General features: G+C 46.5%; 2 protein-coding genes across 4 annotated transcripts in view; one reads left to right on the top strand and one right to left on the bottom strand.

Moving 5' to 3' along the window:
• Positions 1-8: 8 nt before the first annotated feature.
• On the top strand, positions 9-7,448 carry ssr1 (signal sequence receptor, alpha). Of its 2 annotated transcripts, none has more exons than XM_049010124.1 (8): positions 9-171; positions 1,134-1,246; positions 1,571-1,664; positions 1,842-2,104; positions 2,485-2,561; positions 4,426-4,504; positions 4,904-4,997; positions 6,124-7,448. In XM_049010124.1, exons 1-8 carry the CDS (start codon positions 102-104, stop codon positions 6,189-6,191), a joined length of 858 nt encoding a protein of 285 aa, XP_048866081.1. In that variant the 5' UTR covers positions 9-101; the 3' UTR covers positions 6,192-7,448. The 2 variants fall into 2 exon arrangements, with proteins under 2 accessions (XP_048866081.1, XP_048866082.1); XM_049010125.1 differs by lacking the exon at positions 6,124-7,448 and adding an exon at positions 5,509-6,112.
• Positions 7,449-10,339: 2,891 nt separating this feature from the next.
• Positions 10,340-14,617, bottom strand: part of rreb1b (ras responsive element binding protein 1b) — a 37,721-nt gene continuing 33,443 nt past the window's right edge. For both annotated transcript variants that reach the window (XM_049010122.1, XM_049010123.1), the window contains exons 11-12: positions 13,460-14,221; positions 10,340-13,289 (exon numbers count right to left, since the gene is read on the bottom strand). In XM_049010122.1, coding sequence (XP_048866079.1) covers positions 12,802-13,289; positions 13,460-14,221 — 1,250 coding nt within the window. In that variant the 3' untranslated portion in view covers positions 10,340-12,801. The remainder of the gene's footprint in view (positions 13,290-13,459; positions 14,222-14,617) is intronic.

Raw genomic sequence — 14,617 nt, 5'->3', positions numbered from 1 at the left:
CTCGCGATGCCCGGATGTGCGCCGTACGCCATAGCTAAACGCACGGGACACTGTCCGGCGAGGAGGGTGATCCGAAGCAGTGTGAGGAAAAGCGGGAAACAATGCTCAAGTTCCTGCCCAAATTATTATTGCTGGCGCTCTTAGCGCTCCCGGCAGCAGTCGTCATCCAAGGTAAACTTCTTTATTTATAAAGCGCTAGCTTATTTCGTGGACTTGATATCCGAACGCAGCAGTTCCCGGACCACTAGCATTGCAGCTAGCCTCTTTGAATGCAATGCTGGTTATTTGGCGGTTGTTATTGTGGTGAATAGTCTCTGTCGTCCAGCATTTTAGCGATTTTGCTGTGGGTTTGGCTGTGCGGCGGTTGTTAATCGTGATATATGTGTACGGCGTGAATTGGGTTCCGTTTTATGCATAAGATGGCTGCTAACTTGGCTTTGCAAGGTAATCCGCCGTTCTAGCAAAATAATGAGTATACGGGTTGGATTTGGTGTCAGGGTGCTCTGAATGGATGGTAGATGTTTTCCAGCCGGGTTTTAGTCGCCGACCGTCTGTTGTGGTCTGTAAACCTATGTGTCTCCGCTGTCCCAGGCGCAGTGGTCGGGCTGACGTGTCCCTAAGCTGCCGTGAAGTCAGCCGAGTCTCACAATGGCCATGCATACTCTTCTCCCTTTCTATACGACCAGATGGGACCAACATGTCTTCCACATGTCATATTAACGCAACGTTTAAAAAATTCTATTTAAAAAGAATGTAAATATAATGAATTAACGACTTTGGTTTATTGGTATAGATAGGTGGTTTTTACTCGGGGCCGCGGCCGGAATTCGGGCGTTGATTAGGATGTGCCGGGTATGCAAGAATTACTCATGAATTGCAGGGAATATTGAATCGTAGATTAGTCGTCCTATGCTATATGGCTTTTTGCAGCTTCTGTTATCGGGAGAATAAGCGTAACCACCTTAATATTCAATTTAGGTAGGTGAATAAATTGGATTGGATGTTCTCTATGTGGTCTCTTTAGAATCTGTGATTTATTATGCGAGACCAAGCTCGTTGTTGCTTAGTTTACACAGATTCAATTCTGGCTTGGGAACAATGAACCTTCTGTCCCGTTCCCCCTCTGCCTCCAGGTCCTTTGGTTGCAGCTCAGGATGCGACAGAAGATGAGGAAACCAGCGAGGATGTCATTTCAGAGGACGAAGACGATGAAGCAGAAGTGGAAGATGATGACAACACAGAGCTGGTAATGGCAGGTTAACTTGGTGATAAGAGGTGGTCGTTGTTAGACTGCCTGTATACTTATTTTTCATGTTCAATTGAGACTCTTATTAATATTGATACACCATACAGGCTTCTATTGCTGTACTTACTCCTTCATTCCATACCATAGATATCAGGTATACCCCTGTATAGATGTATATTTTTGTTTATCACATATGTATATATCGTACAGCTGTTTATAGCACTTTTGCCATATTTTAGACTTTCTGATTAGATGCCAAGCTGCATTTCATTGTTTGAGCACTTGTACTTGGCAGTAAAACTGAGACTTAATCTAAAAATCCAGACTGAAGAGAAGGAGGAAGATGAAGATCTTCCTTCAGGAGAAGCGAAGGCTTCTCCAAATGCCGATACCACCATCCTCTTTGTCAAAGGAGAAGGTAAGGTTTCTCATGAAAGAACATTGCTCCAGATTTCTCCAAAGTACCCTTTTGTTGTGGTTGTTTGGGACATTTGTCCACATACGTGTAAAAGCCACCGAACACTTGACTTGTTTGAGGTGGTTTACCCAACCTTTGACTCAGCCCTGTAACCGTGCTTCTGTCTGATTCGAACAGACTTCCCTGCGAACAACATCGTGAAGTTCCTGGTAGGCTTTACTAACAAGGGCAGCGAAGAGTTTGTGATTGAGTCCCTGGACGCCTCCTTCCGCTACCCGCAAGACTATCAGTTCTACATCCAGAACTTCACGGCCTTGCAGCTGGGCACACTGGTACCTCCCCTGCGACAGGCCACCTTTGAGTACTCCTTCATTCCCGCCGAGCCCATGGGGGGGCGGCCGTTTGGCCTGGTCATCAACCTCAACTACAAGGACAGCAGTGTGAGTAATCTGTTAGGGTACTATCTTTGGCCTTCAGCGAGAAGAGGAACTCGTAGACCAGGGCAAGATGGCTTTGGTGTGAAATCTGTTCTTTAAACCAGTGTTTCGCAACCCAGTCCTTGGGGACCCCCAGACAGTACATGTTTTTGCTCCCTCCCAGCTCCTGAGCAAAAATGTGAACTATATGACAGGGAGCTAAAACATGAACTGTCTTGGGAGTCCCTGTGGACCGGGTTGGAAAACACTGCTTCAAACAACCAGGCCTCCCCTAAAGTTTCTTGACTTTGTTCACATGGATGCGGGGAATAGTTGACTGTTCAGTATGAAATATTATGGAATGTGTTTAGTATTTTTTTAATGAGTTGTTCCTCTTCTGGCAGGGTAACGTGTTCCAGGATGCGGTGTTCAACCAGACTGTGACCATCACCGAGAGAGAGGATGGCTTGGATGGAGAGACGTAAGTGAGGAATGTCACGTTACACCAATGTGAACTTAGGTGGAGACTAAAATTATATCACGATATTTTCAGGAAATTTGTGATATTTGATGATATAGAAAAAAAACACAACGTTTTATCAGTGATTGCAGCTTGCGGGCAGCAGCATTTATTAGTGCAAACAAAATGAAGGGCAGTTTCCATCTTTTCCAGTGAGCTCCTGTCATTGATGATTGACGACTTAATTCGAAGCGTGAATCTATTGCCACAAGCTGCCAGCAGCAGCATTATACTTAAATAGTAGTGACGCAGCATAAGAAACATGTAAGCACAAAGGTAGCCTAGTTAGGGTTTTCTCTGGGAATCAAGTAAAAGTGTAACATAACTGCTTAACAGTTTAGTTTAACAATAAATAATGTAATGTAACCTTGTGACTTGTGGCCTCAAATTTTAAATCCACACAAAAACAAACGGCAGCAGTCCAAACCTTCAGTCAAAATGTTAACACTCCTTCTTATAAAAAGAAAGTCAAAACTTAATTAACAGGTGCCTTGCATCTATTTTGGAATGAGGTAGAGTATATCAGTGCTGGAGCTGTTGCATTGCCTCTAATATCTCGTGTAAACATAAAATCGATATACCGTGAAATGAGGTACGTTTGAATGTCAGTGTTGGAACTGTACAAGTAAACACTTCAGTTAACTGGCCATCCAGCCGGCAGACACATCAGTCTGACCTTTAGATTCCTCGTCTGGATCAGCAGCTTTAATTTATTGTAACTTTTTTCCTTCACTATTACTACGTAATTAGTAATTTGATCATTCGAATGATCACAAAACAAAGAGGTGGTTTGTACGCTTGTAAAGCAGGGCCGTCAAACTCCAATCCTGGGGGGCCGGGATCCTGCGTAGCTCAGTTCTTTCCCTGTTCCACCACAAACAATTCGGCTCAAGAGCTGTGTGGTAATTAGCACAGGGATGTGCAAGCAGTTGAATCAGGTGTGTTAAATGAGGGGAAACCCAAAAAATGTGCAGGGCTCCGGCCCCCCAGGACAGGAGTTTGACACCCCTGCTGTAACATCTAGATGGTATGCCACAGTGGCACTATTCTGGGCTATTCCCTCAATGTTTTCTATTCATGTCTATTAAACTGCCATTAGTGTGGCGTGCTTTTCAGCATCCTTTGTCCTTACAGATACTAGATACTCAACATTATGGCTTTAGTGTTGTCTGCCTGTTACCTTAGAATGTCCATTGAATAAGTGTTTGACCAACTGTTTAGCCTAGAATCTGAGTTTATTCTACGTTGATTGACGGTGCCAGTATGTTTGTGGGCGTTGTGCTTGTTGGGAGCAGTGTTGTCATACCGAAATGAAAAAGAACTAGTCAAATAAATGTGTAGTGTGGAAAAACCCTTATCTAACCTTATCTAAAGTCCTACAGTGACACAAAACATGTTGTCGAAATTAAAACTTAAATTAGAAGGGCAGTTTGATTTTTCCAAAGGACGATTAATTGAATTGATTTATCAGTCCATCGGCACAATAGTTGATAAATTATTCTAAAATAGTTATTGGTGGCAGCCCTAAATACATCGGGTCACTATATTATCGATATCGTGTTATAACACTGTCTTTTTATCGTGTAAAAATGTATGCCCTTGTTATTGTGGACGGTATGATGTCACAGACATAGTGGAGACTGCTTGCTTGTTTGGCTTAGTGGCTTAGGGAAGACCAGCTTCCTAAGCCAGCATGAATACGCTGAGTGTCTAATCTGTCTGTTTGTCTGTAGATCAATAGGCGGAGGCCTAAAGAAGATTGTCAGTTTTGCATATTGACTAGTTGTCTGACTGGTGGATAAATAATTTGCTGTCTTCTCCACAGGATCTTCATGTATGTTTTCCTGTCTGGCCTGGGCCTGCTGGTGGTGGTGGGGCTGCATCAGCTGCTGGAGTCCAGGAAGGTAAGAGATGGGATGGACCTGGGGCACTCAAGCATGTGAAGGCTTTGTATTTCATCTCAAGGATGCAGAGACTGGATTAGCAGTAATGTTGGAGTAATTCTCAGCAGACTATCAGACCATCACGTTAGGCGACTGAACATTAAGCTTGAACACGACTAATATCCCCCACTGCTTTATTCGCTTTGTTTGATTACCTCAGACATTTAAACATTCCCCGTTACAGCCATCTAGATCTGACTTTTCGCACCATTTAGCAATATTTCAGACCACCACACGGTCAGTGTTTGATTGCGTCTGGTTGCCGTTGTTTGTTGTCTTCAACGGTGTCTTCTAATGGCAGAACTTCTTTAGGAGAAGGACACCTCCTGACCTTTTTCCTTACTCTGACGTACCCTACAGAGACGGAGACCTGCCGCCAAAGTGGAAATGGGGACGTCGAGCCACAACAATGTGGACATGAGCTGGATTCCTCCAGAGACCCTCAGCCAGATCAGTAAGCATTAGGGTTGTGAAGGAGTGGAAAATCTCCAGGAACTTTTCAGAAACTTTCCATGGGAACTAATGGGAAAATATGGGAATTAACGGGAAAACTCCCAGAATTTTTCAGCCTAAGCAAGCATGTACTAGAGTGCTAAAATCAGTTTACTTCCCAGTTGTCTGTTCCTCAAGAGATGGAAGTGAAAGTATAAAAACGGATCTCGTTTTTAGATCGCTCTTGCTATGGTGAATTTATCCCTTTTTGGCCTAAGAAGGATGGACAGGATGACCTGAACACTATTAGTTTCTTTCCGAATCCTCTTCAGCACGGCATGAAATCAGTCCCTCTATCCATCCTGCTTTACTTCACTCCTCCCACCCCGTGCTCCAGCTGGCGTTCAGCTCTCTAAAAATGGGCAACTACTGCTGTTTGTGTGGCTTCCTAAAGCTGTGTTCCTGTTCTCCTTGGTCGTGCCTGTCTAACTCACCCTGCTGTTTCTCTTCCCCGTCCCTCTTTGCGGCCTCAGTGCAGAACAGAAGAGGTGAGGATTCCACACTTTCCAGAGAAGGGTGGTAGCGTACTGAGATTGTGTTCGTGTGGGGCCGCCTTGGCATGAAGTTTTTTTTTCGTAGTAAACCCTCACACCTTCTCTCACACCTACAACACGGGCTGGGCTGTCTAGACTTAAATATATGCAAAGAGGGAACTTCCCCTGTAGGACCAGGAGGTTATTGACGGATTTCTCTGTGGTGAATCTCCTGTTTTGTCTTCATTTGTCTACACCAATAGCCTTGAGTATCAAGGGTGAGAGTAGTGTGTGTTGTGATCTACTTTAGTCCTGCTGCTGCCCTACCAAGGGAAATCCGAATAACGAAAACGGGGCTTCTAAGTTAGACTGCCGATCCATGTGTAGAGTAGACATGAATGATCTTCAAAACTAAGCATAGGTGAACTAAGATAAATTCCATGCTAAAACTGCCTAAGAGAACCGATTTTGGTCGCTGCTGCTTTTCCTGGTCCCTGATTGGACAGTTCTCCTTGGAGAGCTCTGCATGGACTCTTTACACAGATAGGACAGGGGTAGCAGTGTTCTTGCACTTGATATTCCCTTGGAGCTCATTTTGTTTTGGATTCTCCGCAGACAAAGCCTCTCCGAGGCGGTCACCACGGAAGAGAACCCAGAAGAGGTCCGCGGGCTCCGACGAGTGACCGCACTGCGCGCCGCCTCTGACAGGCACGCGTCTCCCCATCCAATCACACTGCAGTGTGCAGAGGGGGAGGGGCCACCCAGCCATGTCCTTCAAATGATACCTTGCCCCTCATTGGCTTTTTTTTTTTTTTTTTTTCCCCATCCTCGTTTTTAATGGACTGTATGATCTCTGAAGAACGTGCTTGTTTTATGCCTTGGAAATGAAAACTTTAATAGTTCCTTATGCAAGTAATGTTGATGGGTTGCAGGATGGGTTTGGGAGTTGGTCTGACGTGCTGTCCAACAGAGCAAGGGGGATAAACGGTAACTCCAGTGCCCGCTTGTTTCGGTCAGTGATGGTCTTTTTATTTTCTCTAAGAAGTGTCAGTTCGGGGAGCAAGGCGTGTCAGATTTCTGAGGCAAACTACTGTCGATATTACTTAGGGCCGGTTAAGAATGGGAGCCGGGTCTCTGTGGTTCTTCCCACAATGCAGGAGATCTCATGAATGAAATACGAAATACTCTGCATGCACTGAGACAGGTTCCCCCCCCCTCCCGTCAGTCTGCTTTGAGTGCCGTTTGTGATGGGGTCGTACTGACAGTGTTGGGTGCCTAATTGAGTTTTTTTTTTTCTTTCAGTCAATGTGCCTGTGTATTTTTTAAATTAGCTCCTCTGTCAGCATTTACTGTAATCAGTAGATTTACGCAGAAGGCAGGTATGGTAAGTGTAAATTCAGGGTTTTAGGCTTGTCCCCCCCCCCCCCCCCCCACATATTTCGGAAAGCGATGTGACGACAGTTTAATCTGACAGCTGCTGGCTGCCTGGGTCTGTATTTTTAATGGACTGTCATTGCATGTCATCAGTTTTGCGAGCTGAAAGACTGAGGTGTTCAGCTGCCCCTCAGCCTAAAGTCACATGGCCAGCCGGGTTTGGAAAAGCCAGCCCAGCCTTTCGTCCTAAAAGGTTGGATCGTAGGACTCCTGCTGAGTCGCGATTAAACTGGTGCATCGCTCTCAAAAAAGCTGCTCCGCTAGTTTCTTTACAAGCCTGTAGCCTTCCCTTGTGAACAGTCAAGCCGCCTTTGCTGTGAGCGAGCAGTTTAGTCAAAATTGTTTCCAGTTGCAAACCAGTTGAATGATGTTTTTGCCACAATGTCCGACATTGAGGATTCTTTCATGGCTGATTTTATGTGTCCACTTTCTCGTAAAAGACCACTGAACTGAAGATGTCTAGAAATGACAAACTTTTTGGTGAAATAAAATGGTTTTGCAGTATATGATGGGCCTGGACTGGTTTGGTTATTTTTTAGAGTATTGACCTTTTGTCCAAAATGAAGTGAAGGTCATGTCTCCAGCAGCTAGTTCCTGGTGTAGTTGGGGTCAAGGGCCTGTGGTGACATTACTGTAGCAGCCATGGGATTTGAACCAATGATCTTTTGATCATGAACGCAGCTGCCTAACTTGTAGACCTACACACCGCACCACTAAGCAGTAAGTTGGAATTGAATGTATGGTCTAAATTTGCAGCCAGATGTTTCTCATAAACCTTTACTGTGCTGCCCTATAAGGGTCCTGCAAGTACAGAGTGCATCTCGTGTTTGCTTGGGTTTCTCCCAGGTGACTAATCTAATCTGCACTTGACCTTGATTGCCCTTCAGGACTGAGTAGAGTGGCTCAGGGAGCCCTGTGGGTATTTTTCCTTGCCGTTGATTTGGCGTTCTGCACCCTCAGATCAATGTAGCAGGACCTGTTGATGCTCACTCCAATGGGGGAGATGAATCTCAAATTATGTATAAATTCCTGAGCTCAAAGCAAAGACCTGAGAAGCTTAAAGCTTGAATAATGGACTCTCAACAGACTCGATTAGTGCAGATGGTGAGCTGCTGGTTTGTGTGAGAGCACCATCGCAGCCCTGCTCTGAGAGTGTGTAGAGATGCTGCTGGTTTGTGTGAGAGCACCATCGCAGCCCTGCTCTGAGAGTGTGTAGAGATGCTGGTGGTTTGCGTAGAGCAGTTCTCAGTCCTGTTCCTGGAGCCTCCCTCTCCCAGAATGTTTCCATTTGAAACCACGCTGCTTTCAGCCAGCCACTTTTTGGGGAGGGGGGTCAGGAACATGATTGAGAACTACCGGGGAACAGCAGTGTTTCCCAACCCAGTCCTCGGGGAACCCCAGTCCACGTTTTTGCTTCCTCTCAGCTCCCAGTGCACCTGTACCAGGTGTTCAATGTTCCTGATTGGCTGGGAGCTGGGAAGGAGCAAAAAACATGGACTGTCTGGGGTTCCCCGAGGACTGGGTTGGGAAACACTGGCGGAGAGTAATGTTTTTCCACCTAGTCCACAGGGATCCCCCGCAGTCCACATTTTTGCTCCCTCCAAACTCCCCACACACCTGTACCAGTCAAATATCAAGTCCCACAGAGATCAGTACTGGGCCCGCTAATATTCACTTTATACATGCTACCTCTTGGTAACATTATTAGAAATCATGGTGGATTTCATTGCTATGCAGATGATACACAGTTATATATATGTATATATGTCTGTTAACCATGATGATACATCACTGCTCTCTCGTTTGAAGACTATTAGATATCCGGTGCTGGATGGCAAAACATTTCCTTAGGTTAAACACAGAAAAAAACAGAAGTTCTGGTAATTGGTTGCAACGATGCACGAAGTAAGTTTCACCACCTCGGCATTGGTGGCCTTCCTACACAACCTAACACGGTGGTCAGAAATCCTGGTCTTCTAGTCGATTCAGAAATTACTTTTCGATGCTCACATAAGAAGCATTACTAGAATTGTGTTTTTATCATTTACGGAACATAGCCAAGTTTCGTAAGATGCTCTCACATGATGCAGAAAAATTAATACATGCCTTTGTAAGTTCCAGACTGGACCACTGTAATGCCAGGCTGGATACTGTAATGCCCTCCTTTCTGGTTGCCCGTCTAGATCCTTACATAACCTCAGCTGGTACAGAATGCAGCAGCCGGAGTTCTAACAAAATTTGATCACATTAGTTCTGTCTTTTCCTCCCTTCACTGGCTTACAGTTAAGTCTCGGATTGACTATAAAATACTGCTATTAGCCTATAAAGCACTGAATGGCCTTATAAAGCACCAGAATACCTTAGCGATCTGCTGACCACATACAACCCTCCACACTTTCTTCCTTCTCAGGCCATGGGATATCTGTTAGTACCCAGGGTAGAGAGAGCTACGGCAGGCTGCAGAGCTTTCTCCTACAGAGCTCCTCAGCTGTGGAGTGGTCTTCCACTGGATGTGTGGGTTTCAGGCTCACTCTCAATATTCAAGTCTAGACTAAAAACACACCTGTTTAGTTTAGCGTATAGGGACACTAGTTCTAGCCCTAGCTAACTCCTCACTCCCAGTCAGACCTTTAGTGTGAGGTATAGAGCTGGGTGGGGATCGGTGCCATTGGCTTTGGATAAACTGGACTGTCAGTGCTGTCACTCTAGCTTCGCAATCTCTTGTAGTGCTGACATTTCAGGGACTCCCCATGCCTGCATTCCCACTTGCCTCTCCCTCCCACTTATGCTCCTATGGCCATATCTGCCGGAGCTTATACATTGCATTTACGTAACTGTTCAGCACTGCCCATTGTCTCCCCTACTTTGACTAATTGTACATTTTATTTCCCCTACTCCTCCTGGGGGGTGCTGCCTGGAGACGCCATTTTACCAAGATATCCTGCACACCCTGCTACATGCGACGTCTCCACTACGCATGATGTCCTTCTGTCCAGCTTGCCCTTCTGCCTGTGTCGCCCTCCATGTATGCCCAGTAGCCTTACTACTGGTTGCCCGGTGATCTGAAGGAGTGCCAACACCGGCTTGTCATCACCTCCCTACTCCCCGGTTGTGACTCATATTTTATGACTTGTGACTTGGCCATGTCTCCGATTTGACTCTCCCTGCCGGCCCCTGGAGGTTGGGCTCCCTCTTTGAGTCTGGTCCCTCCCATGGTTTCTTCCATCTAGGGAGTTTTTTTCCTTACCACTGTCGCCTCTGGCTTACTCACTGGGGGCTTTGGGTAGGGATGCTATAAAGTGCTTTGAGACGATGTAATGTGAAAATGCGCTAGACAAAAATAAATTTGCTGTTGTAGTGTAGAAAGAGCCATTAGTCGCACAGAAAGGAACGAGCCTTGTGTTTTAACACCCATCTTTAATGTTTTATTTTCAGTTTAATGATTCCAATACAGAACAGCTTACTCTGAAACGGAAGCACCGTACAATGTGATACGGAGGAGCACTGGGGTGCCAGCGGTCAGCTGGTGCTGGCCGGGCAGACACAGAACCTGTCCGGTGTGAAATAGCAGCAGTTTGGAGATCCCTTTAGCGGTCATACGGTCAGTACTTCAACAGTGATACAACGAGCCATCCCATTGGTCGACGCTGCGCTCGTCCCTCCTCACTCTCTCAAAAGCCAAGGGGAAGAATACAGGCAAAAAGTCACTGTGCCATAGTCATGAAAACGGTGCTAGACATAAATGAGGCAAGACACTAGGGGGCGCCCTTGGCTGAGTGAGTACTCCAGCTTGTTCCTCTCTCTGAATTCACAGTCAAGTGCTGAATGTAGTGATTGAAATTTTTATTTATAAAAATCACAAATTGGAAGACATCTTTACTAGAGAAAATATTGAATATGCATAATCTGTAAAAGCCCTGAGAAAGGAAAAAATGATTAAAAAGAAAAAGTAATTAGATTATCATGCAAAACTAGCCTATGAGTCACCCATTACTGAACACAAACTTTTCACAGTTTTTTATATATATTTATATTCATGTAATTGTCAAACTAATATTAACAAAATAGACCACACTTCCTACAAACATAGATTAAGGTCTAAATAAAGCTTTAGAATCAATAGTGATTATTGCTAAGACGAGTCTCAGGTTGTCACTGGGAGACTACGGTTTTTCTTTGTGGCATAAATGTGATCAATGGCTTCTCAAATAACCTCTTACCACACTCTGGGTCCTCAATAAATATTAAAATCAGCGTCAGCTGCTTTACTGTAATTCATATCTGCATAGAAACATACTCCACAGAGCAGGTGATGGGATAGGTGGAGATTTTTTATGCTATAATTTCACACTCCTCAGTGATTGGACAAGACTCTGCATACTCGCAGTTCCTGTATGGGCGGAATAGGGTAGAGTACATACATACCTCCACCCTGTGTTGTTTCAGCTGCTCATTGGTTGTTTCCAATAAAGGCGGCAACAGGAAGTGGGGTTTTAATTCAGACGGATCAGGAGACAGCCTTCCCATCACCTGTTCTAGAACCACACATCGTTCATTCTAAACATCTCATTTTGCGAGCTACCTGCTTCTCTCCCGCCTGCTTTCCACTTTGCAGTCGTGGTTATTTTGGTTAGTGCCAGATTCGAGATTTTCAAAACTGGGTACACAGTGCTGGCCGACGTGGAAAAAACGTTCTCCGTTTACTGACTCGGGAACGTCTGTTCTACTCTAGCGGATTTGCACCTTGAGGTTCATTTCGTTTCTGAGGTTCCTTTGGAAAAAAAAAAATACATACGTCAAAAAGATAATTATAAACAAAATCTAGCCTCTGAGCTGATTATGATGCTGGTCAGAATCCTCCTGGAGGAGGCCCAAAAAGGCCAAGGGGCGTGTAACACCACCCCCAGAACAAGGACAGCAGGGAACAACGTTCAAGTACAGAGGGAATTTTCTGGGTGGTGCCATCTCACACATACAGGGTCTAGGACACCGTGCTGGTGATCCCAAAATTCCCGTGTAAGGCATTTGATCGGAAGGGAGTTGGGAAGACATCTTGGAGATCATTGGAACGTTACTCGGCCGGACAAGCAGGATGTTCTGCCGAACATTTGGGGCCACGCATGGGAAAACAGGCCAGTCAGGCCCCACCCACTCAGCTCATGAGCGATGTCATTTTCGAGCACGCCAGATGTCAGTATAGCCGGAAGATCTAGTGTGCAGATGTGAGTTGGAAAAGATAAAATAAAATAACTCAAGAGAAGCGTTGCCCATGTCTCTACTAAAAGAAGAGTCAGTAGAATGAGTACCTAGTTTAAAAGAATGAAGCTTTCAGTTACACCTTAAAATAACGATCAGCTCTCCTGGGTGTCTTTAAGTGTCTAATAACCCAGCGCAGTTATTCAGTCTCACAAGAAAATAAAACATCCTTTGCTTTGTCCCGACCCCAAAACGCTCGCTGAGGATTAAGTGGGGAGGGGAACAGGAAGTCCACTGAGACCATGTGACTGTTCCGTTCTTCCAGTTAAGTGATCATATTCAAGCCTTAGTGTCCCCATGCGGCAGGAACTCGCAGGCTCCTGCTAAGACAAGCACCGCCGTAGTACTTGTTTACATTGTCCCCTAAAGAAGATGCACTCGATTGTTTAATGCTTAAATTTTCGTAATCAAAGTTGTGACAAAAAAAAAAAAAAAATTATAAAAATGCTACGTAAAATTACGCCGCTCATCAAATAGTGAGCTCATCAAAGTAGTAGTAAGGCACTCAGAATCAGGAAGTCTTTTTGCTTTGTTTCCATTTAGTACAGTTTGTTGCATTCAAAAGGCATTTGTTGTATGGCACGGGTTCTCACATGGTTCCTGTCACTCCACCCCCACTATAGGGGATTCTCCAGAGGGCAACATGTGCTCCAGGGACGGTGGCTTGTCGGGGCGCTCCAGCAGGTCCTCGATGTAGCCTCCAGAGGGCGCTGTTGTGCTGCCTGGGGCATCGTCAGACTGTTCCTCTAAAGGTTCGGCGGCCTGGTCCACCAGTTCCTGGGGAGGCCCCAACTCTGCCTGCTCCTCCCCGAGGACCTCCCGCTGCACCTGCCCCCCAGGTTGTGCAGGCCCCGCCCCCTCGCTTTCGTTCTCTGAGGAGGGGTTGGTACTGCCCAGCGTGGACTCGCTCTCGCTGCCTGAACGCCCGCTGGCCCCCTCCTCCTCGCCGGCCGTACCCCCGGCGAGCCCACCGCCGCCGCCGCCTTGCGCCTCCTCACCCCGGGGCTTCTGGTGTATCCGCTGGTGCCTCACCAAGCTGTGCTTCAGCGTGAACGTACGCTCGCACGTCTGGCATTTGTAAGGCCGCTCACCTGTGACGACAGAGGGGTGATGGTGGGTTAGGATGGGTGGGGAATGGAAGGGAGCCTCTCAGTCCCTAGAGGGGGTGTGTATGGTGTACCTCTGTATGTGCGAGATTAGCAGATAAGAACACATGAAAGTCCCTAAACACTGCTGATCATCTGACGGGGCGGAGCCTCACCTGTGTGGGAGCGCATGTGCCTGGTCAGGTCCTGCAGTGACCAGAAGCGCTTATTGCACACACTGCACACTTTCTTCCTCTTGTCGGCTTTGTTTCCGGACTCCCCCTCGCTGCTCTTTGGTTCTGTGGCCCCGCCCTCCTCGTCGCTCCTGTCATCCTTCTCTTTCTCCTCTTCCTCGGAGCCGCTGTCGCCGGCACTACCCGTTCCCTCGCTCTCCTTCCTCTCCTTGTCGAGCTGCTGCTCCTCCGCACTAGTGCCGGGGCCCTGACTGCCTTCCGCCACTCGCTGCACCACCTTCCTGCTGTCCTCCTCCTGACCCTCTGAGGCGTGCACCCTCTGGTGGCGGACCAGGGTAGCAGCGTGCCGGAAGCTCTTCCCACAGCTGCCGCACGTGTGCTTTGATTCTTCCTGGTTGCAGCTCTCCAGGCCCGCACTGCCCCCTCCTGGCAGTGGTGGCTGTTGCTGCTGCTCTTCTTCAGAAAACTTGAAGTCCATTAGCTTCCTGGCAAAGTTCAAGTCCAAGCTTTTGTTACTCTGTGAGTCGTCGTCCTTCTCATTAGGGTGGCTCTCGCCGCACTGTGGCCCAGCACACCCTCCATTTTGCTCTAGCGCCCCCTGGTGGACAGGTCGGTCTACAGCAGTGGGTTCTGGTTTTTGTTCTTCAGTTACAGGCCTTTTGGACCCAGCCATCCCCTTATTGGACTCAGTGCCGCTCAGGTCAAGCGCTTCCCCGGTAGCAGGGTCTGAGTCCGACATGCTCTCTGAAACACAGACGCGCAGTGAGTGTAGACACCCCCCAGCTTACCTTCACAATTTCGCTCGCAGAATTGCACATAGAAAACGTTCATTTACGAGAGGCTGTTAAAAATTATCTGCAAACTTAACGGGGTCACAGCTTCACCGCACGCCAAAAATGTTAATTCATTTGCAGCATGTTAGAAGTTAAAGATGGGAACAAAGTAAATTAGCAACAGGCTGGATCATGTGTTTAAAGCAAGTAGGAGTCATGCTACATTGCTAAGCATGCTAAGCATCGTGGTGTATTATCTGCAGCACTTGTAAGTAAAATGTCAAACGAACAGGTTTATTTTCATAACTGCAGGTCCAGACATAAATATTTTTTTAGTAAAAACGAGGTGTGTATGTGGCTTTACCAG

The sequence above is a fragment of the Brienomyrus brachyistius genome, chromosome 4 (assembly GCF_023856365.1).
Source record: "Brienomyrus brachyistius isolate T26 chromosome 4, BBRACH_0.4, whole genome shotgun sequence".
NCBI lineage: Eukaryota > Metazoa > Chordata > Actinopteri > Osteoglossiformes > Mormyridae > Brienomyrus > Brienomyrus brachyistius.
The sequence above is the reverse complement of the archived record's forward strand: the minus strand, read 5'-3'. Positions and strand labels throughout refer to the sequence as shown.